Raw genomic sequence first — 23,205 nt, forward strand, 5'->3', positions numbered from 1 at the left:
CACCTCGCCCAGCTCTGACCCACACTGACCCGAGGTTCTGTTGACACCGGAGAAACACAACACGCACACTTCGAAACGCACACAGACACACAACGATCTTCTGTTAAAAACCACAAAGATTCAGATCCACAAATGTGAAGTACATCTTGAAAGTATACTGTTCGGGGCACGACACAAGTTCTTAGCAGTTTAGCAACCGTAAATGAAAAAACAAGCAGAAACCTGACCAGAACGGGACTCGAGGATTGAGAATGCTGCGAAACATGTTACCTGTGAAGAATGAATCCTTTTTTTTGACTTGTGGTTAATTTCATATTTAAGTCTTGCGGGTTCAAGTGTTCATTGTGAAGAAGAGGTTGATGTTTGAGGAGAATAGAGAGACTTCCATTAAAAGTTTTCAACAAGAATGTTCATTTTTTTGGACCAAAATTGAATGTGTGTCTGCGACTGCATTTTAAAACAGTTTAAGACTTGAGTTTGATCCCGATCTACGAATTCGAATCGTAAAGTTTCACGTCAGTAATTCAACTTTTCCAGGCGACAGAAGACTTTTGAAGAATAAAAACCGTTTCCACTCACCTGACGGTTTCACGCACGCCAGGACCAGAACCAGAACCAGGCGGATCCTGTCCGACATCCTGAGGTTTCGAACTCAACTGACCCTCGCTGACCACCAGCTCTCGCGCACACGCGCGCGCGTCCACGTCATTTGAATCTGCGTTTCTTTCTTAATTGAAAAAGTCTCTCTGCGCTGCTGAGTGACGTCACTGTCAGTGATGACGGCGGAAATACTTGAGGAATACAAAACTAAAAGGTACACGTTTGAGTAAAAACATTTGAAACACCATCAAGGATTTGCACATTTAAAGTAGAACATTTATCCTACAAATATTTACTCTCTCGTTTCATGGAAATGTACACGATTGTGAAAGTGAACAAACACAACAAAGTGAGAGGATTTGTAACTTTAAAGACAAATATTAAGGTTTATTTATCATTCAAAGAATAAAATGAAATCTTCACAAATAAAACAACACAAGTTCATTCATCATTGACCAAAAAAAACACAGAAAAAACAAGAGAAACTTGTCAATATTTCTTTTCATCCTCAGTCAAAGTAAAAAAATCTCCTTTTCAATTATTTCTTCTTACGAATTAAAGTAATTACATTGATTTAAATCGTGGATGTTGCGGTTATTTTTCCGTTGGCGAATCGAAATGTGTTTTTTTTATAATGATTTTTCTCCCTTTTATTATTATTATTCTATCTTTTCTTATATATTGCACTTCTTGTAAGTAAGTAAGTAAGTAATTTTTATTTATATAGATCTTTTCCAGACAAGGGTCACAAAGCGCTTAAACAATCAAAACAATATTCAATAAAGTATATACTTTAAAGATCAAGATAATACTGAGAACAACACAGGAGTTCCAGAGAATCAAGGAAAAGCCTAGCATTGGCCAGTGAGACGTGTGTTTACGGGGCAGTAATAATCAATAACCCAGATTATTGATTATTACTGCCTGGAATGTGTTTTATTTACAAAACACCTAATTTTCCCTCAAGTAACCTTAGCTTGTGACGATTGACTATAGATTATGATTATAACACAATATATTAAGAAACAACACTATATAAATAAAACTGGTTTCAGGGTCAAACCAAGAGGACACGAGGGTCAACAAATAAACGAGTGATTTTTGAGTTCCAAACAAAACCGCCAGGAGGCGAGAGAGTGCAATCGCCGCCATCGTCGCGGAACTACAACTCCCAGCGGGCCTCGCTACTTCCGGTCCCATTTTGACGCATGTTCCAGGAGGCGGGGTTTGTAATTATTGCTCCCGTCGCTTATTTACGATATTTATTTATTTTCCGCGTCTCTAACTACCTCCGGGAAGCGTCCGCGGTTCCCCGGCGTCGCACCCTCACCGAGAGCGTGTGTCGCACAGCGAGGCTCTAAAGGCGGCGTGCAGGAGCTCCGCACTCGCACAATAGAGGAGAACAATAGCTGCGGCGCCACCAGCAGCGACACCGAGCCGAGCTTCTGGGGCCGCATCCCGGGAGAGAGTCGAGCGAGGAGCCGCTGCAGCGAGCACCGGGGGGGAGGGAGCGCGCCAGAGAGGGGGAGGGAGAGCGAGGGGTGTGAATGGGCACGACTCCACCAGCCGCTCTGCGCCCTTCAAGCTCGTCCACATCGATCCGCCATCGGCGCCCATCGTCCCGCCGCGACACCGGAGGAGCGTCCGAGCCGCGAGCGGCGGGCGGCGGCATGAGGTGAGCAGACCCGGCGGGGGGGAGAGACCGAGAACGAGGAAGCGGAGCGGCAGGAGCTGCTCGACCCGAGCTAACAGAGAACCGAACCGAGACCCGTTTCTGATGAGCGAGCCGGGAGTCTGCGCCCTGGACCACAGAGGTAGGTGACCCCGGGGGGCGAGGGGGGCACAGGGGGTCCAGGAACCCCCGGAACCTGCAGCTGCGTGCACCGCTGCGAGGACCGGAGCTAGCATGCTAGCTGCTGTACCTGTGCAGGGGTGGAGGAGGAGGAGGAGGAGAGGGAGGGGGGAATCATCTGATCACCCCGATATCGAATCGATACAAATCGATTAGACCGCGACACGGAAGTTGTTTCTATTTGTCTGCAGGCTAGACTTGGCTAGCACTTAGCTTTTGTGACGTCACGGACCAGCGCGAGCTGTGTTGATAACAGATCGATAAACGATAATAATAATAATAATAATGGCGGCGATCAAACCTGCTGCTCGTCGATTCTTGTGTCACTTTAACTTCAGTCATGGATGATCGATTATATTGGTGTTTATCGATTAGTTAATAAACATTAAACCTGGATTTATTATATATTATTATTATTACTATATAATGGAGAATCAAATGTAAGGTAAACTTTATTGATCCTCAGCATGTCTCCTTCGGGAAATAGTTTTTTCCAATAGTCAATACATACAATAATGTTTTTATAAAAAATACATCAAAATAAAATAAGAACAAGAACATAAAGAGAACAATAAATGTGAAGGTTTATTTAAATGATCTATTCTTTTAAGTGACGAGTTTCTCTTCTTAACTTTGTTTAATTTACCCCAAAAAGAACCAGGAGGTTCTGAGAAGTACCTGAAGACAGGTGAAGTACTACAGTACTTGAAGACAGGTGAAGTACTACAGTACTTGAAGACAGGTAAAGTACTACAGTACTTGAAGACAGGTGAAGTACTACAGTACTTGAAGACAGGTGAAGTACTACAGTACTTGAATACAGGTGAAGTACTACAGTACTTGAAGACAGGTGAAGTACTACAGTACTTGAAGACAGTGAAGACAGGTGAAGTACTACAGTACTTGAAGACAGGTGAAGTACTACAGTACCTGAAGACAGGTGAAGTACTACAGTACTTGAAGACAGGTGAAGTACTACAGTACCTGGAGACAGGTGAAGTACTACAGTACTTGAAGACAGGTGAAGTACTACAGTCCTTGAAGACAGGTGAAGTACTACAGTCCTTGAAGACAGGTGAAGTACTACAGTACTTGAAGACAGGTGAAGTACTACAGTACTTGAAGACAGGTGAAGTACTACAGTACCTGGAGACAGGTGAAGTACTACAGTACTTGAAGACAGGTGAAGTACTACAGTACTTGAAGACAGGTGAAGTACTACAGTCCTTGAAGACAGGTGAAGTACTACAGTACTTGAAGACAGGTGAAGTACTACAGTACTTGAAGACAGGTGAAGTACTACAGTACCTGGAGACAGGTGAAGTACTACAGTACTTGAAGACAGGTGAAGTACTACAGTACCTGAAGACAGGTGAAGTACTACAGTACTTGAAGACAGGTGAAGTACTACAGTACTTGAAGACAGGTGAAGTACTACAGTACCTGAAGACAGGTGAAGTACTACAGTACTTGAAGACAGGTGAAGTACTACAGTACTTGAAGACAGGTGAAGTACTACAGTACTTGAAGACAGGTGAAGTACTACAGTACTTGAAGACAAGTGAAGTACTACAGTACTTGAAGACAAGTGAAGTACTACAGTACTTGAAGACAGGTGAAGTACTACAGTACTTGAAGACAGGTGAAGTACTACAGTACTTGAAGACAGGTGAAGTACTACAGTACTTGAAGACAGGTGAAGTACTACAGTACTTGAAGACAGTGAAGACAGGTGAAGTACTACAGTACTTGAAGACAGGTGAAGTACTACAGTACTTGAAGACAGGTGAAGTACTACAGTACTTGAAGACAGTGAAGACAGGTGAAGTACTACAGTACTTGAAGACAGGTGAAGTACTACAGTACCTGGAGACAGGTGAAGTACTACAGTACTTGAAGACAGGTGAAGTACTACAGTCCTTGAAGACAGGTGAAGTACTACAGTACCTGGAGACAGGTGAAGTACTACAGTACTTGAAGACAGGTGAAGTACTACAGTACCTGGAGACAGGTGAAGTACTACAGTACTTGAAGACAGGTGAAGTACTACAGTCCTTGAAGACAGGTGAAGTACTACAGTACCTGGAGACAGGTGAAGTACTACAGTACCTGGAGACAGGTGAAGTACTACAGTACTTGAAGACAGGTGAAGTACTACAGTACTTGAAGACAGGTGAAGTACTACAGTACTTGAAGACAGGTGAAGTACTACAGTACTTTGGCGTGAAAACTCCAAACATCACGTAGAGATTCGTTGTCCATCGTGACTCCGTCAAAGTGGCTTCTGTGAAGGTTCAAAGGTCGACCCTGGCTGACCCTTGTCTCCCCCCAGCTGACTCGTTGGGTGATGTCGGGCAGTAAGGCGCTGGGCGGGGGGGCTCGGCGCAGGCGGACCCGCTGCCGGCGCTGCCAGGCCTGCATGAGGAGCGAGTGTGGAGAGTGTCACTTCTGCAAGGACATGAAGAAGTTCGGAGGACCAGGACGCATGAAGCAGTCGTGTCTGCTGAGGCAGTGCACCGCCGTAAGACACACACACACACGTACACACGCACGCACGCACACACGCACACACACACACACACAGACGATGACACGCGTGTGCGTCCCTGCAGCCGGTGCTGCCACACACCGCCGTGTGCTTCGCGTGCGGAGAGGCTGGAAAGGAGGACACGGTGGACTCGGAGGAGGAGAAGTTCAGCTGGTCCCTGATGGAGTGCACCATCTGCAACGAGATCATCCACCCCAGCTGCCTCAAGGTGAGTCCGTCTAGAGGACCCCGAGACCCGGAACCCCTGGACTGACCCTCTCCTCCTCCTCAGATGAACCGCACGGACGGGATCATCAACGAAGAGATCCCCAACTGCTGGGAGTGTCCCAAGTGCCACAAGGAGGGGAAGACCAGTAAGGTGAGAGGTCACCTGTTCACCTTTGACCCGCTGGGAACGGTGGTGAAACCAACCAGCAGGAGGCGCCACTTCAGACACAAATTAGAAGGGGTCAAACTGACCCACGGGGGTCACGTGATCAACCCTCGATAACCTGAGGTCAACCTGAGCTCCATCATCTTGGAGAGACTCAGAAAGAAGCAGCTCTAACATCTCGTCTCAGTGCAGAGGTGGAGGCCCCTGGTCAGACCCACCCCACTGTGATAGTGTGGTATCAAGTATATGTGTGTAGTATTGTCCAGTACTTGACTCTGGTGTTGTGATAGTGTAGTAACAAGTATTTATGTGGAGTATTGTCCAGTACTTGACTCTGGTGTTGTGATAGTGTAGTAACAAGTATTTATGTGGAGTATTGTGCAGTACTTGACTCTGGTGTTGTGATAGTGTAGTAACAAGTATTTATGTGGAGTATTGTGCAGTACTTGACTCTGGTGTTGTGATAGTGTAGTAACAAGTATATATGTGTAGTATTGTCCAGTACTTGACTCTAGTGTTGTGATAGTGTAGTAACAAGTATTTATGTGGAGTATTGTGCAGTACTTGACTCTGGTGTTGTGATAGTGTAGTAACAAGTATATATGTGTAGTATTGTCCAGTACTTGACTCTAGTGTTGTGATAGTGTAGTAACAAGTATATGTGTGTAGTATTGTCCAGTACTTGACTCTGGTGTTGTGATAGTGTAGTAACAAGTATTTATGTGGAGTATTGTGCAGTACTTGACTCTGGTGTTGTGATAGTGTAGTAACAAGTATTTATGTGGAGTATTGTGCAGTACTTGACTCTGGTGTTGTGATAGTGTAGTAACAAGTATTTATGTGTAGTATTGTCCAGTACTTGACTCTGGTGTTGTGATAGTGTAGTAACAAGGATATATGTGTAGTATTGTCCAGTACTTGACTCTGGTGTTGTGATAGTGTAGTAACAAGTATTTATGTGGAGTATTGTCCAGTACTTGACTCTGGTGTTGTGATAGTGTAGTAACAAGTATTTATGTGGAGTATTGTCCAGTACTTGACTCTGGTGTTGTGATAGTTTAGTAACAAGTATATATGTGTAGTATTGTCCAGTACTTGACTCTGGTGTTGTGATAGTGTAGTAACAAGTATTTATGTGTAGTATTGTCCAGTACTTGACTCTGGTGTTGTGATAGTGTAGTAACAAGGATATATGTGTAGTATTGTCCAGTACTTGACTCTGGTGTTGTGATAGTGTAGTAACAAGTATTTATGTGTAGTATTGTGCAGTACTTGACTCTGGTGTTTTGATAGTGTAGTAACAAGTATTTATGTGGAGTATTGTCCAGTACTTGACTCTGGTGTTGTGATAGTGTAGTAACAAGTATATATGTGTAGTATTGTCCAGTACTTGACTCTGGTGTTGTGATAGTGTAGTAACAAGTATTTATGTGTAGTATTGTCCAGTACTTGACTCTGGTGTTGTGATAGTGTAGTAACAAGTATTTATGTGGAGTATTGTCCAGTACTTGACTCTGGTGTTGTGATAGTTTAGTAACAAGTATATATGTGTAGTATTGTCCAGTACTTGACTCTGGTGTTGTGATAGTGTAGTAACAAGTATTTATGTGTAGTATTGTCCAGTACTTGACTCTGGTGTTGTGATAGTGTAGTAACAAGGATATATGTGTAGTATTGTCCAGTACTTGACTCTGGTGTTGTGATAGTGTAGTAACAAGTATTTATGTGTAGTATTGTGCAGTACTTGACTCTGGTGTTTTGATAGTGTAGTAACAAGTATTTATGTGGAGTATTGTCCAGTACTTGACTCTGGTGTTGTGATAGTGTAGTAACAAGTATTTATGTGGAGTATTGTCCAGTACTTGACTCTGGTGTTGTGATAGTGTAGTAACAAGTATATATGTGTAGTATTGTCCAGTACTTGACTCTGGTGTTGTGATAGTGTAGTAACAAGTATATATGTGTAGTATTGTCCAGTACTTGACTCTGGTGTTGTGATAGTGTAGTAACAAGTATTTATGTGTAGTATTGTCCAGTACTTGACTCTGGTGTTGTGATAGTGTAGTAACAAGTATTTATGTGGAGTATTGTCCAGTACTTGACTCTGGTGTTGTGATAGTTTAGTAACAAGTATATATGTGTAGTATTGTCCAGTACTTGACTCTGGTGTTGTGATAGTGTAGTAACAAGTATTTATGTGTAGTATTGTCCAGTACTTGACTCTGGTGTTGTGATAGTGTAGTAACAAGGATATATGTGTAGTATTGTCCAGTACTTGACTCTGGTGTTGTGATAGTGTAGTAACAAGTATTTATGTGTAGTATTGTGCAGTACTTGACTCTGGTGTTTTGATAGTGTAGTAACAAGTATATATGTGTAGTATTGTCCAGTACTTGACTCTGGTGTTGTGATAGTGTAGTAACAAGGATATATGTGTAGTATTGTCCAGTACTTGACTCTGGTGTTGTGATAGTTTAGTAACAAGTATATATGTGTAGTATTGTCCAGTACTTGACTCTGGTGTTGTGATAGTTTAGTAACAAGTATATATGTGTAGTATTGTCCAGTACTTGACTCTGGTGTTATGATAGTGTAGTAACAAGGATATATGTGTAGTATTGTCCAGTACTTGACTCTGGTGTTGTGATAGTGTAGTAACAAGGATATATGTGTAGTATTGTCCAGTACTTGACTCTGGTGTTGTGATAGTGTAGTAACAAGGATATATGTGTAGTATTGTCCAGTACTTGACTCTGGTGTTGTGATAGTGTAGTAACAAGTATATATGTGTAGTATTGTCCAGTACTTGACTCTGGTGTTGTGATAGTGTAGTAACAAGTATATATGTGTAGTATTGTCCAGTACTTGACTCCGGTGTTGTGATAGTGTAGTAACAAGTATATATGTGTAGTATTGTCCAGTACTTGACTCTGGTGTTGTGATAGTGTAGTAACAAGTACATATGTGTAGTATTGTGGAGTGCTTGACTCTGGTGTTGTGATAGTGTAGTAACAAGTATATATGTGTAGTATTGTCCAGTACTTGACTCTGGTGTTGTGATAGTTTAGTAACAAGTATATATGTGTAGTATTGTGGAGTGCTTGACTCTGGTGTTGTGATAGTGTAGTAACAAGTATATATGTGTAGTATTGTCCAGTACTTGACTCTGGTGTTGTGATAGTGTAGTAACAAGTATATATGTGTAGTATTGTGGAGTGCTTGACTCTGGTGTTGTGATAGTGTAGTAACAAGTATATATGTGTAGTATTGTCCAGTACTTGACTCTGGTGTTGTGATAGTGTAGTAACAAGGATATATGTGTAGTATTGTCCAGTACTTGACTCTGGTGTTATGATAGTGTAGTAACAAGGATACATGTGTAGTATTGTCCAGTACTTGACTCTGGTGTTGTGATAGTGTAGTAACAAGTATATATGTGTAGTATTGTCCAGTACTTGACTCTGGTGTTGTGATAGTGTAGTAACAAGTATATATGTGTAGTATTGTCCAGTACTTGACTCTGGTGTTGTGATAGTGTAGTAACAAGTATATATGTGTAGTATTGTCCAGTACTTGACTCTGGTGTTGTGATAGTGTAGTAACAAGTATATATGTGTAGTATTGTCCAGTACTTGACTCTGGTGTTGTGATAGTGTAGTAACAAGTATATATGTGTAGTATTGTCCAGTACTTGACTCTGGTGTTGTGATAAGTATATATGTGTAGTATTGTGTAGTACTTGATGAAGTCGTAACTGCTTTAATTTGTTTTCAAACCAAAATATGTCCAAACGTCAGCTTTAAAAGCTGCTGGACTCACTGTATCCACTCGTCCTCAGTCATTGCCAGGATCTCACTGTTCCTTTGGCTTACGTAATCACTGCTGCCTTCTAGTGGCCGGAAGTTTAGTTGCAACACAAAAGTAAACAAACACAATATATTTGCATGTTAATTCCAAATCAATAAATCAAAGTTTATTATCTACACACGTTATGCTAGAATAATAAAGCTGTGAAAAGATATGAAGATCCATGGCGACCCCTGGTGGATACGGTCCAGGTGCAGCCTACAGATGGACCGGTCCGGACCCGTGAAGGGACCTAATCTTTCTTGTTCATCCAGGACCCGGTGGACGGCTTCGGGAAGCGGCGCCTGGACAACGGGGAGGTGGGTCGCTGGAAGCTCACGGACGACCCGCCCCCGAAGAAGAAGTCGGCGCCCTCCGTGGAAGAGGGCGGGAGGTCGGACGGGGGTCACAAGAGGAAGAAGGAGAAGGAGGGCCCGGCTGACGTCGGCACCACCAAGAAGAAGGTGAGGTCCAGAGCTGTGGTTTGTTGTGTTCCGGTTCTGACCGCCTGGTTCCGTCCGCAGATGAAGGTGGCCCACGAGAAACGCCCGAAAAAGGTACTTTTCTTCTTTTCTTCCTGCCCTGAGACCTCAGTGACGGGGTTTTCTTCCAGAAGCCCAAGCAAGAGGAGTCCAACGGTCCGGCGTCGCTGACGGGAGCCGGAGCGCCCCCTAGCTCCACCTCCCAGGCCGCCGGAGGTGCCACCAGCATGGACCAGCGTTCCCATCACCGGGAGAAGCTGGAGAGGTTCAAGAGGATGTGTCTGCTGGAGCGCCGGCCCGAGTCCTCCTCCTCGTCCTCCTCCAGCTCCGAGTCGGACTCCGAGTCAGACTCGGAGGAGTCCCTGCAGGGGGGGGGCTCCTCGCCGTCCTCGCCGGCCCCGCCCGCACCCCTGGCCTACGGGGGGCCTCGCGGGGAGAAGAGCCACAGCGACCTGGAGAGGGAGCGGGAGCGGGACCGCCGGCTGGCCGAGCTGGGCTTCAGCGCCAGCGAGGAGTCGGAGGGCGACGGCGGCGACGAGGAGGAGCAGGACGAGGAGCCCGACAAGACCCGGCGGCGAGTGGACCCGGGGCCGCTGCGCGGCAGGAAGGGACCCATGCTGGACAGAGACGAGGACACGGCGCCGCACACGGACAGAAACAGGAAACACTCCCTCGCCACGCACCCGCCGCTCTCCTCCAATCAGATGCCGCCGCCGTCGCAGCAGGACGACGCCACGGGGAAACGTAGCAACGGCCAGGAGGCGCGCAACGGACGGACGCGTGGGGCGGGAGGCGGTGGGGGGTCCAGGGAGGGCGGGGAGAAGGAGAACAGCGTCCTGACCAATCACAGGCACGGGGGCGGGGTCGGGGGCGGGGTCAAAGGCAGCCGCGGCAACAAGGTCCGGAGCAACTCCAAGAGCCAGACGTCCAGGGGCGCCTCCTCCCTGCCCCCCTCCAACGGGGGCGGGGAGGGCGGCGGGAGCGGGCTGCTGATGTCGGCCATGGCGGCGTCGCCCTGCTCGCAGCCGTCCCGCCTCACGCCGCGCTCGCAGATGATGAAGCGCAGCCCCCCCGCCGTGCCGTCGCCGCCGCGGCCGGTCCAGATGGAGCGGCACCTGGTGAGACCCCCGCCCACCTGCCCGGAGCCCAGCTGCCTCCCGCTGGACTCGGGCTCCGCCCACGTCATGTCCCGCGACACCTGGCTGAGGGTCTTCCAGCACCTGAGCCAGAAGGAGCTGTGCGTGTGCATGAGGGTGTGTCGCACCTGGAGCCGCTGGTGAGTACCCCTTCCTTCCTCCTCCGACGCGCCCGCCGTGACCCCGCGCTCACCTGTGCAGGTGTTGCGACAAACGTCTGTGGGCGAGGATCGACCTGAGCCGCCAGCGCTCCATCACCCCCCCCATGCTGAGCGGCATCATCCGCCGGCAGCCGGTGTCGCTGAACCTCGGATACACAAACATCTCCAAGAAACAACTGATGTGGCTCATCAACCGCCTGCAGGGTGTGTGTCAGTGTGTGTCAGTGTGTGTCAGTGTGTGTCAGTGTGTGTCAGTGTGTGTCAGTGTGTGTCAGTGTGTGTCAGTGTCTGTGTGTGTCTGTGTGTGTCTGTGTGTGTCTGTGTGTGTCAGTGTGTGTCTGTGTGTCAGTGTGTGTCTGTGTGTCTGTCTCTGTGTGTGTCAGTGTGTCTGTCTCTGTGTGTGTGTGTGTCAGTGTGTGTCTGTCTCCCTGTGTGTGTGTGTCAGTGTGTGTCTGTCTCCCTGTGTGTGTGTGTGTCAGTGTGTCTGTCTCTGTGTGTGTGTGTGTCATTGTGTCTGTCTCTGTGTGTGTGTGTCAGTGTGTCTGTCTCTGTGTGTCAGTGTGTGTCAGTGTGTGTCAGTGTGTGTGTGTGTGTGTGTGTGTGTGTGTGTGTGTGTGTCTGTCTCTGTGTGTGTCAGTGTGTCTGTCTCTGTGTGTGTGTGTGTCAGTGTGTGTCTGTCTCCCTGTGTGTGTGTGTCAGTGTGTGTCTGTCTCCCTGTGTGTGTGTGTGTCAGTGTGTCTGTCTCTGTGTGTGTGTGTCATTGTGTCTGTCTCTGTGTGTGTGTGTCAGTGTGTCTGTCTCTGTGTGTCAGTGTGTGTCAGTGTGTGTGTGTGTGTGTGTGTGTGTGTGTGTGTGTGTCACTGTGTGTGTGTGTGTGTGTGTATTTGTGTGTCAGTGTGTGTCAGTGTGTGTCTGTCTCTCTGTGTATGAGTCAGTGTGTGCGTTTTTGTGTAAAAAATACATTTGTGTGTATGTCAGTGTGCCTGTCTGTGTGTGTGCGCGCGTTTTTGTGTATATACCTTTGTGTCTCAGAATGTGTCTGTGTATGTATGTGAGTGTGTGTCACTGTCTGTCTCTCCGTGTGTGAGTCAGTGTGTGCGTTTTTGTGTCCGTAAATACATTTGTGTGTGTGCGTGTACATAAATGTTAAGGTGTGTGTGTGTTCAAATGGATGTGTGTGTCTCACCAGCGTGTGTGTGTTCAGATGGATGTGTGTGTCTCACCAGCGTGTGTGTGGTCAGATGGATGTGTGTGTCTCACCAGCGTGTGTGTGTTCAGATGGATGTGTGTGTCTCACCAGTGTGTGTGTGTTCAGCTGGATGTGTGTGTCTCACCAGCGTGTGTGTGGTCTCAGGGCTGGAGGAGCTGGTGGTGGCGGGCTGCGGTTGGTCGGTGGTCTCGGGCTTGTGTCAGGTGGTCTGTCCGTGTCTGAAGCTGCTGGACCTGAGTCGCGTGGAGGAGCTGAAGGACTCTCACCTGAGGGAGCTGCTGGCGCCTCCCGCCGACGGGCGCACAGGTGAGTCCCGCCGACGCCTCCGGGCGACCCTGGCAGGTGAGTGACGCGCTGTGCTCTGATGGGTCCGGCAGCTCAAGGGGAGACCCGGGCCGGGAGGTTCCACAACATGGGCGAGCTCCGCCTGGCCGGGCTGGAGCTGACGGACGCGTCCTCCCGCCTGCTGGTCCGCTTCGCCCCGCAGCTGCTCAAGCTGGACCTGAGCCAGTGTGTGCTGCTGACCGACCAGGCCATCCTCACCCTCACCTCCCCCCTGTCCCCCCTGAGGGAGAGCCTCACCCACCTCAACCTGGCTGGTAAACGCTCGCCTCCTCTCCTCCTCCTGCTCCTCCTGCTCACCTCCTCTCTGTGTTCCAGGCTGTGTGAAGGTGACGGAGCAGAGCGTCCCGCTGCTCCGCCGCTGCTCCTCCCTGCAGACGGTGGACCTTCGCTCCTGCTCGCTGCTCTCCTCCGACAACAGTGGGCTGCTCTCCTTCCCCGCCTCCTCCTGCGCCTCCTCCACATCTGCTGCTCCTCCTGAAGACAGACCGCTGCTCAAGAACAGTTAACTCCCCCCCCCCCCCTCCCGCCCCCCCGCCAGTCACCACGTGTCCGTCTGATGGCGTGACCCCGGAGGTCAGAGTTCAAAAACGCGCCGCGCTAACGTGCATCTCCAGGCCAGTTCCTCGTGGTGTGACCTCATCACGTCTGTAAATAAGGTAGAAAATGTCCGACACTGGAGTCGCCATCAAGGTTTGCAGCTCCGCTCCACAAGGTGGCGCAGGAGAGCGCGTGCGAGCCTCCGTTGTCTCAGGTTTTATTTGGTTTCTCTTTACTTTCTGCATGACATGGTCGCGGGCGCTCCGGCGCAGGAATGTCACTTTTGTTTCTGTGAAATCAAAAGTCTGTTGTTAGCCTCCACTCCTGTGACGTCACTTCCTCCGGAGGTCGTGAACTCCAGCTAGCTCTGGGAAGCCGGCCGATGCGGAACAGGAAGTGACATCACCGATTTTTTTGTTTTGTTGTTTTCTTTAAACGCTGGATGGTCACGCGTCGCTGTGAGGCCCCGCCCCCTTCCTCTCACCGCCTCAGCGAGCGCCGCGAGTGTCGCCGATGTTTTCCAGATGCACTGAATCCAAGTCATCGTCCTCGTTCGCCAAATCTAGTGTTGTTGTTTACCGGGTGTTTTCCTGTATTTGACTTCTTTTTGTTTACATGTTTGTCTTCAGTTCTTCCATTGTGTTGATGAAATAAAAAAGGAAGTTCGGAGCGAGACGTCCAGGCAGCTACGAGTGAACACTGTTACATAATGACTAATAAACAGACCTTTTTTTTTTTAAACCCGTCTCTGTTCCTGCACCTCGACCGGCGGCCATGTTGGATTGTGATGACATCACCGTCTGTCCAAACTATTATTCAAACCTTTTAATGCTTTAATTCCCTGGAGTATGTTTTTATCTTTAAAAACGTCATTATTACTTTGATCATGTAATTGAATCAAATAACAATGCAAACTTTATAAATGTTTATATATTTTAGAACATTTGACACGGCAGAGATTTCCCCCCAAAAAAGGTTTGAACTTGCATGAAAATGTTAAATAAAATAAATCAAATGTGAGACAGTGAACTTAAACTTTTTATTAAATAACCTTCTTTATAGTTTGAAAAGATTTCACTCGCATAAAAACATACTTTCAGTCTTTATGAACAAGTGAAGCCACATCGTTGTTTATCCTTCACTTAAAGTGGTTTAAACTCTTGTCTTTCACATGTATTTATTCAGATTCTGGTGAAAAGAGTTTAATGAAAGCAGTTCTGATCAGAAAGATGAATAAAGTTGGGATTTAAATCCAAGAGTCGCAGTTCATCGCAGACACGTTCAGTCAAATGTTTTCCCGCCCAACGAATCGTCCCGACGTCCCTGAACGCAACACGCCGCCCCGCCGGCGGAGCGTCGTATCCTTCCGCCGCAAAGAAGCGCGTAGCTCTGACACACAGGATGTGACCGGGCGGCGGTGAAACTGCGATCACTCCGCGCAACGCCAGCTTACATTCCACACACCATCCGAAGGAGAAGCAGCCGAGCTAGTCCCGGGGACCCACCTCATCTACACCCGGGTCTCCGCATCGAACCCGCCGTGTGGTGGCACCAGGGCGAGCACCGTGGAAGAACCATAGTCCCAAAGTTATCGCGGAGAGAAAAGGGAACCTGAGCGGGCGAGAGCTTGTCGGCGGACAGGATGGAGCTCATTACTATCCTCGAGAAAACGGTCTCTCCAGGTGAGTCCGCAGCCGCCGCCCGAGGCCCGGGAGCCCGCTCAGGCTCGTCGGTCCTCCCGCTGTCGTGAAAGTTTGAGTTGCTACGAGTCGTCGATGCTAACATGCTAACCACCCGGCCTCGGTGCGGCTCCACCGGTGACTCGACAATATGTGTGCCGGGCCGCGGGTCCGCCCCGGGCCCTGTTGATAGTTTCAGTGCCGTCGGGTGTTCGCTCCCCCGGGATGTCCGCTCGCCCTTGAACCGCTGGACCGCTGTCCCGCTGACCAACCCTGCCCACGCCTGTTAGCATCCGTGCTAGCTGTTAGCATCCGTGCTAGCTCGCTGACCCGCATCATGTGCGGCCGCCTCCCCGCTCTCGTGCCGGCTGATGCGGCTGCGAGCGCCCGGTGCTGCGGAAAAGTTGATCCGGCTCCGCGTGTGACGGGGCCGGTGTCGTTGCACATGCACGTCGGTCTTTTCGCGCACTTTGTCGCTTGTTAACGTGTAGTTTGTGTCAATGTTCTGGCAGTAGCAACATGCTAGCGTTAGCATGCTAACGCGTGCGGAAGTGGGACTATTGGAACACTTGTGCCGCAACCTTTTCTCTGAAAACATCCGCTCGAAGTTCGGGCTTCGACAGCCGCGGATTTTTTTTCTTCTCGTCTGTTCATTTGGGGGTCGTCACGAACTTAAACCCTCCTCCTCCCCCCACAGATCGGAATGAACTGGAGGCGGCGCAGAAGTTTCTGGAGCAGGCGGCCATCGAGAACCTGGTGAGTCTAGCTAGCTGCATGCTAACACGTTAGCAAGCAAGGCCATGGTGGCTGGAAGTCATGTGACACGCGATAGCCTCTAATTGTTGATGACGTCACTGCGATACTGGATCCCGTCCAGGTCGGTATTTATCATCATGCACGGATGAGCATCATGGGGCTTGACGCGGCGACCTGCCAGCTGTCAATCATCCCCTGGAAAGGAAGTCGGTCTGGTCTTCTGACTCTAGGAACTAGATCAACACGGACACCAGTTGCACTGCAACCCCTGGAGTCTGACAACAATTGAACACGATCAGGGGTGTGAGAGTCGGACACTCCCGGGTCCACTGACTGCAGATAATACGCAGGAACCCGTGTGTTCTTCTACTCTAGTGTTGTCGTCTGAAGAGTCTCGCGCTGGAACTCAACCTGTCGAACCCTCGCAGCACATGTCAAACTGGCTGCAGAGACACCGCCCCAGACATGTTTATATCCAGTGTTCCACCTGACCTGGTTCCTCACTGCTGCCTGGAACTACTGCAACATTCTATTCATTCTTTTGTCGGGTTTTCAAGATCAGCTTTATTGGCCCGACACGTGCATGGAGCTTTTTCTTTGTAGTTCTGGAGTTGGTTTAATGACAATTGGAAGAGGAAATAAAATGGATGCATATACATGCAAAAGATGGTAAACTCAGTGAACTTGACTTCTCCAATAGAGAAACTCATCCACAAAAATGAAACTATGATCCAAATAATGAAACCTTTGCAATCAAGGCCATATAAAAAGAACCACTTAATATTGTACTTTAGACTTTCTTTTATTGTCCTGGCACAGAAGAACACAGCAGTGAAACTGGCAACGACATTTTGTTACTTGGCAACCGTTAAAAAAACACAGCAGCCTGAATGTATGTATAAAAGTATAAATGTAAAGTGGGATCAGCTTTAAAATGAGACTTGACACGTTAAACATGAGTGAGTTGTGTATACTTCTCCAGGACTACTGAAGCTCAACGTACACCGAGGCACGACAAACCTCTGCCAAGGAGATAATTTAAACGACACATTATTCAGGACTTGTGTTTTAGCTTTTGAGTTGATGGTTTGACGCAGGTTTTTTCAAAACACTGTCTGACGCGACAAAACCCGTTGTTGCTCGTTCATCACACCGTCATTGGTTTTTACGCTGTAACGAGTGAAGTGTTCTTGAGCGAGTCGACCCGTGAGAAGTCGTGTCTGAACCCGTGTCTGTTGTTCTGTCTGCAAACAAACGGAAGCAACGTTGACGCGACTCTGTTACACAAACATCCGTCACATGATCGATCGTGTCTCGTCTTCAGCCCACGTTCCTGGTGGAGCTGTCCAAGGTGCTGGCCAACCCCGGGAACACTCAGGTGGCTCGCGTGGCCGCCGGTCTGCAGGTGAAGAACTCGCTGACGTCCAAGGACCCGGATGTGAAAACCCAGTACCAGCAGCGATGGCTGGCCATCGACATGAACGCCCGTCGCGATATCAAGACCTACGTGAGCCGAGATCCCCCGTCACGCCAGGCGATGGCGCCGCTCTCTCTCACCGCCTCTCGTCCCGCAGGTCCTGCAGACTCTGGGCACGGAGACGTACCGGCCCAGCTCGGCGTCGCAATGCGTCGCCGGGATCGCTTGTGCCGAGATTCCCGTCAACCAGTGGCCGGAACTGATCCCGCAGCTCGTGGCCAACGTCACCGACCCGTCGAGCACCGAACACATGAAGGAGTCCACGCTAGAGGCCATCGGATACATCTGCCAGGACATCGTGAGTGACGCACACACACACACACACGTGACGTCCGTTCCTCTTCCTGCCTCAAGTGTTGCTGGGAGATTTTTTGCTCGTCACAGAGAAAAATGGTTTTCTTCACCCAGAAAGTTTCAGGCTCTGCTGCCGAAACACAAACTTGCTGGTTTTGCAAAACCTAACAGACGGCGTTTGCAACCGATGTGTCCACATGGACGGACGTGACGCCACGACTTCTAGACAAACCTACGAATGACGGCCTCTCTTGTCGTCCAGGACCCTGAGCAGCTGCAGGAAAACGCCAACCAGATCCTGACGGCCATCATCCAGGGCATGAGGAAGGAGGAGCCCAGCAACAACGTCAAGCTGGCCGCCACCAACGCCTTGCTCAACTCCCTGGAGTTCACGAAAGCCAACTTTGACAAGGAGGTACCGTCGCCACGCCCGCTCCACTCGGACCCCCGAGGCTGACGTCCATGTGCACTTGTGTTCCAGACGGAGAGACACTTCATCATGCAGGTGGTTTGTGAGGCCACTCAGTGCCTGGACACCAGGGTGAGTCCGACCCTGAAGAAGCTCCTGAACGTTGATCATGACGAGGATTTAAAATGAATATCGACAAACTCAGTTTTCTGTAGACTTGAGCAGCAACAGAGTTCTCATGGATCCTAAAAAATAAGGCATTAGAATGTTCTCTTTGAGAAGTTTTAAAAGGATAAAAGTCAGATTTGATGTTGGTTTAAAATCTCAAAATATCTGGAAAGATTTGTTTATTTAAAAAAAAACAGATTTCAATCCGTCACGACAATGGAAATGAAAAAACTGCAGATGCTCGTCGCGCTTCTAGACATTAGATGGAAATGTAGGCTCGTGTTTATCGTGTTAAAATGAACATACGCTTGTGGAGTTTTTATTTCTCTCTAGAATATTGGGAATTAATTGGGCTAAACCATTTTATTTTAACTAATATTGCTGTTCAGTTGAATATTTAAAACGTTATTTCCATTTGTATATTTACATGAAACCTCTAGACTGAGGCCTGCATCCATCTTGACGTGAATACAATGATGTATATTTAACTTGACTGGAATAAACAATAAATGATGGAATTAAAATGCATTTTAGTGCAAGAATGTAAAGAAGAAACGAGTCACAGTAAATAACATTTTGGCTACAGAAATAAAACGTACATTTGAACTGTAATGCAAGCAAAACGTGTTTTTAAAACCCACTGTGGAATGTTTCCGGCGCCACCTGCTGTAGAGTCGACGCAAGTTTCTAATCTCGGCCTCTGACACGAAAATGACTTGAATTCAATCAAACGTTTGACTTCAACTCGAGTTAAACTCCGTCTTCAGGTGCGAGTGGCAGCGCTGCAGAACCTGGTGAAGATCATGTCGCTCTACTACCAGTACATGGAGACCTACATGGGCCCCGCCCTGTTCGCGGTAAGATCACTTCCTGTTGATGATGATGATGATTAAAAGGTCAACTTCCTCTCAGATCACCATCGAAGCGATGAAGAGCGACATCGATGAAGTGGCTCTTCAAGGCATCGAGTTCTGGTCTAACGTTTGTGACGAGGAGATGGACTTGGCGATCGAGGCCACAGAGGTCGGTGACCCCCTGATACCCCACTGACCCCCAGCTGACCTGTGCTCGTCCCCACAGGCCTCGGAGCAGGGCCGCCCTCCAGAACACACCAGCAAGTTCTACGCCAAAGGAGCGCTGCAGTACCTGGTCCCCATCCTGACCCAGACCCTCATCAAGCAGGTCCTCCTCCGGGCAGTCGAAGTGGGCGCTGAGGTCGAGGGGCGGAGCTTAACTCTCACCCTCTTTCAGGACGAGAACGACGACGACGACGACTGGAACCCGTGCAAGGCGGCCGGCGTGTGTCTGATGCTGCTGTCGACCTGCTGCGAGGACGACGTGGTTCCTCACGTGCTGCCCTTCATCAAGGAGAACATCAAGCACCCCGACTGGCGCTACAGGGACGCGTCCATCATGGCCTTCGGCTCCATCCTGGAGGGGCCGGAGGTGAACCTGCTCAAGCCGCTCGTGGCCCACGTGAGTGTCCGCCAGGACTCCAGTCCAGAGGGTCCACGTGTCCTCACGACCCCGCTGTGACCTCCTGCAGGCCATGCCCACGCTGATCGAGCTGATGAAAGACCCCAGCGTGGTGGTGCGAGACACCACCGCCTGGACGGTGGGCCGGATCTGCGAGCTGCTCCCCGAGGCCGCCATCAACGAGGTCTACCTGGCCCCGCTGCTGCAGTGCCTGATGGAGGGGCTGGGCGCCGAACCCCGGGTGGCCTCCAACGTGTGCTGGGTGAGTGCGAGGTCGGCTCGGTGTCTCGTCCGTCCTGACGTCTCGTCCGTCCTGACGTCTCGTCCGTCGCCAGGCCTTCACGTCGCTCGCTCAGGCCGCCTACGAGGCCACGGACACGAGCGAGGAGCAGGAGGAGCCGGCCACCTACTGCCTGTCCTCGTCCTTCGAGATCATCGTGCAGAAGCTGCTGGAGACCACAGACAGGTGCGGACCCGCCTCTAGATCAGATCCTCGTAGTCTCAGCCAGTCTGTCAGGTTTGTCCAGTTTCTTGTAGCCCTGTCCGGGAACTGTGTGTCGGAGTTAAGACTTTATTTCACAATGACTCTTGAAAGTTGATTCTTAGAATAATTAAGATTGAATTTAGTTTTCATAAATCATTTTAATTTAAAAATATTGTCAAAATGAATGTATTTCTTACCTTATAGTTTAATATAAGAATAATTTTCTGAGTTTTCATTTCAGTATAAAAAACTTAAAGAACTACTCAATGGCTGAAAGTATCTGTTTGTCTGGTGACAACATTTATATATTGATTAAACGATATGACACACATTTGCATTGGAATTACAATGTTGACATAAATAAAACGCTTATTATTGAACAAAACGCATTTAACCTTTTAATAGAAAAACAAATGTATTTTATAAAAACACAATGAATTCCCTAAAAACATTGAAATAATGATAAATTAATTCAATGTTCTGATGAAACTGGTGGACAGACTTTAGAAGTTAAGTTGTGTAGAAGGAAGATTGTGTAGTTGAACCTCCTCGTGTGTGTGTGTGTGTGTGTGTTCAGACCCGACGGGCACCAGAACAACCTGCGCTCCGCAGCCTACGAGGCTCTGATGGAGATCGTGAAGAACAGTGCCAAAGACTGCTACCCTGCGGTCCAGAAGACCACCCTGGTCATCATGGAGCGGCTGCAGCAGGTCCTGCAGATGGAGGTGAGCGAGGCTCTGCAGGGGCGAGCGGTGTGTGTGTGTGTGTGTGTGTGTGGCGAGCCGGTCCGTGTAACCGTGTCACTTCCTGTCCGCAGTCGCACATCCAGAGCACGTCGGACCGGATCCAGTTCAACGACCTGCAGTCGCTGCTGTGCGCGACCCTGCAGAACGTGCTGAGGAAGGTGCAGCACCAGGACGCCCTGCAGATCTCGGACGTGGTCATGGGCTCCCTCCTCAGGATGTTCCAGAGCACTGCGGGGTCGGGGGTCGTGCAGGAGGACGCCTTGATGGCCGTGTCCACGCTGGTGGAAGGTGAGCCGGTTCTTCAGCCGCAGGAGCTCCGTGACTCACCTCTGACCCCTTCTAGTCCTGGGCCCGGACTTCCAGAAGTACATGGACGCCTTCAAGCCTTTCCTCGGCATCGGACTGAAGAACTACGCCGAGTACCAGGTGAGTCCAGGCGACCCCTGACCTCCCGACCCCCCCCCTGACGCCGCTGTGCCGCAGGTGTGTCTGGCGGCTGTGGGTCTGGTGTGTGACCTGTGCCGCGCCCTGACCACCAACATCCTGCCGTACTGCGACGAGATGATGCAGCTGCTGCTGGAGAACCTGGGGGTGAGTGAGCGGGTGAGAGGGCGGGCGACGACCTCTGACCTCCTGGCGTCCCTCCGCAGAACGAGAACGTCCACCGGTCCGTCAAGCCTCAGATCCTCTCGGCCTTCGGCGACATCGCCCTGGCCATCGGAGGAGAGTTCAAGAAGTACCTGGAGATCGTCCTGGACACGCTGCAGCAGGCCTCGCAGGCCCAGGTGGACAAGGTGTGTATTTGTGTGCGGATGGCTGCGCTGAGCCATGATGTCACCATGATGTCATGTGACCTCGTCTCCCTGCAGTCGGACTACGACATGGTGGACTATCTGAACGAGCTGAGGGAGAGCTGTCTGGAGGCCTACACCGGCATCGTGCAGGGCCTGAAGGGAGACCAGGAGAACGTGCACCGTAAGACCGCACACATGCACGCACACACACACACACACGTGACGTGCGTTCCTCTTCCTGCCTCAAGTGTTGCTGGGAGATTTTTGCTCGTCACAGAGAAAGAAGGTTTTCTTCACCCAGAGAGTTTCAGGCTCTGCTGCCGAAACACAAACTCGCTGGTTTTGCAAAACCTTACAGACGATAAACACGATTAGTTTTACTTCCATAATGAAGTGTATTCTACTTGAACCTGATCATGTGACCAGCGACGACTGTCAAACGATTGGTCGACGAACACGTTCAGCAGGAGCTGTAACCATGACGATAAAGACTCTTTAATATGTTTATTGAACTTCACTGACCGACGGGAAACTAAACTGTGATGCGTTTATTTAAAATACTTGTGTCATCTTTGGACGACGTATCGTCGACTCGCTCTGACCTCTGATGACCTCTGATGACCTCCGAGCCGACGGTGTTCAACCGTGACCTTGTGACCTTGTGACCTTGTGTGCAGCGGACGTGATGCTGGTTCAGCCTCGAGTGGAGTTCATCCTGTCCTTCATCCATCACATCGCCGAGGACGAGGACCACTCTGACGGCGTCGTCGGCAGCGCTGCTGGTCTCATTGGGTGAGTGGGGGGGGGGCGGGGGGGGCGCACAGGTGTGACGGGACCTCTCGTGGACCCGGCTGACTGTGTGTGTGTGTGTGTGTGTGTGCGCTGCAGTGACCTCTGCGCGGCGTTCGGGAAGGACGTGATGAAGCTGGTTGAAGTGCGTCCACTGATCAACGACCTACTGACAGAAGGCCGGCGGTCCAAGACCAGCAAGACCAAGACCCTGGCTAACTGGGCCACTAAGCAGCTCCGGAAACTGAAGAGCCAGGCCTGGTGAGTTGACCCCCGCCCCCCCCTCACCTCAGCTGTTGACCTGTGTGTCCGGCAGATGCTGCTCTGAGGACGGACGTCTGACGCTCGAGGACAAACCGGACAAAGTCTCTGGCGGCGACTCGCTGCTGAACCGACTGTGTGACATGAGTGTGTGTGTGAGACGATGGCATCACCACCTTCAGTCCCGGCAGCCCCCCCCCCCCCCTAGACCCCACCCCCTCCTGACAACCTGTGGACTGACCTGACTCCCCCCCACCCCTCCTCTTTTGGCCCCGCCCACTTCCCGCCGGGTCTGACATCAGACGATGACATGGGTGATGTTCTCTAGCGCCGCCTCTGGGCGAGGGGAGGAGGGGCTCCACGACCCGAACATAGACTTTGAGGACTCGAGCGAGAACTTTGGATTTTTGTTGCTCTTCTTTTTCTTCCTCCTCCGGCCGTCCCGCTTCGGCGCCGGAGCTCCGAAGGACGGCCCGGTTTCGTCCGCACTCACCAACGACAGCACTAGATTCCTTCACAATAAACGCTGGACCCGGAGGACGCCTCAGAGGAGCGAGTGCCAAACGGACTGTGTGCCGGTGCGGCGGCGCTGCGACTGACACGGTCCGGGTCGATGCGGTTCTGTCAAAGAATTCAGAGAATTGAAGACGTTTGTAAAAGGTTCTATTTTTCCATTTGATGAAAATAAAATAATGAAACAGTTGAAGTTCTGGTCACTCCCGTTCTGGACTTTTTTTCTTTTTGACCCGCTCGCCCCGGAGCCCGTGGCTGGTTCTGCCCGT

General features: G+C 49.7%; 3 protein-coding genes and 2 non-coding genes across 6 annotated transcripts in view; 4 read left to right on the top strand and 1 right to left on the bottom strand.

Moving 5' to 3' along the window:
* Window positions 1-652, bottom strand: part of LOC148064367 (properdin-like) — an 8,581-nt gene extending 7,929 nt beyond the window's left edge. Inside the window, exons 1-2 of the mRNA XM_087808851.1 lie at window positions 580-652; window positions 1-68 (exon numbers count right to left, since the gene is read on the bottom strand). The exon at window positions 1-68 is cut by the window's left edge and continues 71 nt beyond it. Of these exons, the coding sequence (XP_087664977.1) occupies window positions 1-68; window positions 580-637 (126 nt within the window). The 5' untranslated portion in view covers window positions 638-652. The remainder of the gene's footprint in view (window positions 69-579) is intronic.
* A 1,154-nt stretch (window positions 653-1,806) lies between these two features.
* Window positions 1,807-13,823, top strand: fbxl19 (F-box and leucine rich repeat protein 19). Of its 2 annotated transcripts, none has more exons than XM_087808845.1 (11): window positions 1,807-2,414; window positions 4,785-4,973; window positions 5,065-5,208; window positions 5,272-5,358; window positions 9,495-9,683; window positions 9,744-9,776; window positions 9,833-10,977; window positions 11,039-11,202; window positions 12,353-12,514; window positions 12,586-12,807; window positions 12,869-13,823. In XM_087808845.1, the coding sequence occupies exons 2-11, from the start codon at window positions 4,800-4,802 to the stop codon at window positions 13,057-13,059; spliced, it is 2,511 nt and encodes an 836-aa protein (XP_087664971.1). In that variant the 5' UTR covers window positions 1,807-2,414; window positions 4,785-4,799; the 3' UTR covers window positions 13,060-13,823. The 2 variants fall into 2 exon arrangements, with proteins under 2 accessions (XP_087664971.1, XP_087664972.1); XM_087808846.1 differs by having other exon boundaries at window positions 9,836-10,977.
* A 664-nt stretch (window positions 13,824-14,487) lies between these two features.
* Window positions 14,488-23,125, top strand: kpnb1 (karyopherin (importin) beta 1). The gene is made up of 21 exons (XM_087808843.1): window positions 14,488-14,772; window positions 15,467-15,525; window positions 16,850-17,032; window positions 17,100-17,300; window positions 17,559-17,711; window positions 17,778-17,837; window positions 18,641-18,730; window positions 18,786-18,896; window positions 18,954-19,055; window positions 19,125-19,349; window positions 19,420-19,611; window positions 19,685-19,815; window positions 20,411-20,558; window positions 20,651-20,867; window positions 20,923-21,005; window positions 21,063-21,170; window positions 21,230-21,373; window positions 21,449-21,554; window positions 22,051-22,165; window positions 22,262-22,423; window positions 22,479-23,125. Coding segments are annotated over exons 1-21 (2,631 nt in total). The 5' UTR covers window positions 14,488-14,732; the 3' UTR covers window positions 22,480-23,125.
* Window positions 17,329-17,469, top strand: LOC148064370 (small nucleolar RNA SNORA79). Its single transcript, XR_015713484.1, has one exon. It is a non-coding gene; the product is annotated as a small nucleolar RNA SNORA79 (small nucleolar RNA).
* On the top strand, window positions 21,594-21,733 carry LOC148064371 (small nucleolar RNA SNORA79). Its single transcript, XR_015713482.1, has one exon. It is a non-coding gene; the product is annotated as a small nucleolar RNA SNORA79 (small nucleolar RNA).
* Window positions 23,126-23,205: the final 80 nt, after the last annotated feature.

This window comes from Callionymus lyra, chromosome 15, assembly GCF_982586985.1.
Source record: "Callionymus lyra chromosome 15, fCalLyr1.hap1.1, whole genome shotgun sequence".
NCBI classification, from domain to species: Eukaryota; Metazoa; Chordata; class Actinopteri; order Syngnathiformes; family Callionymidae; genus Callionymus; species Callionymus lyra.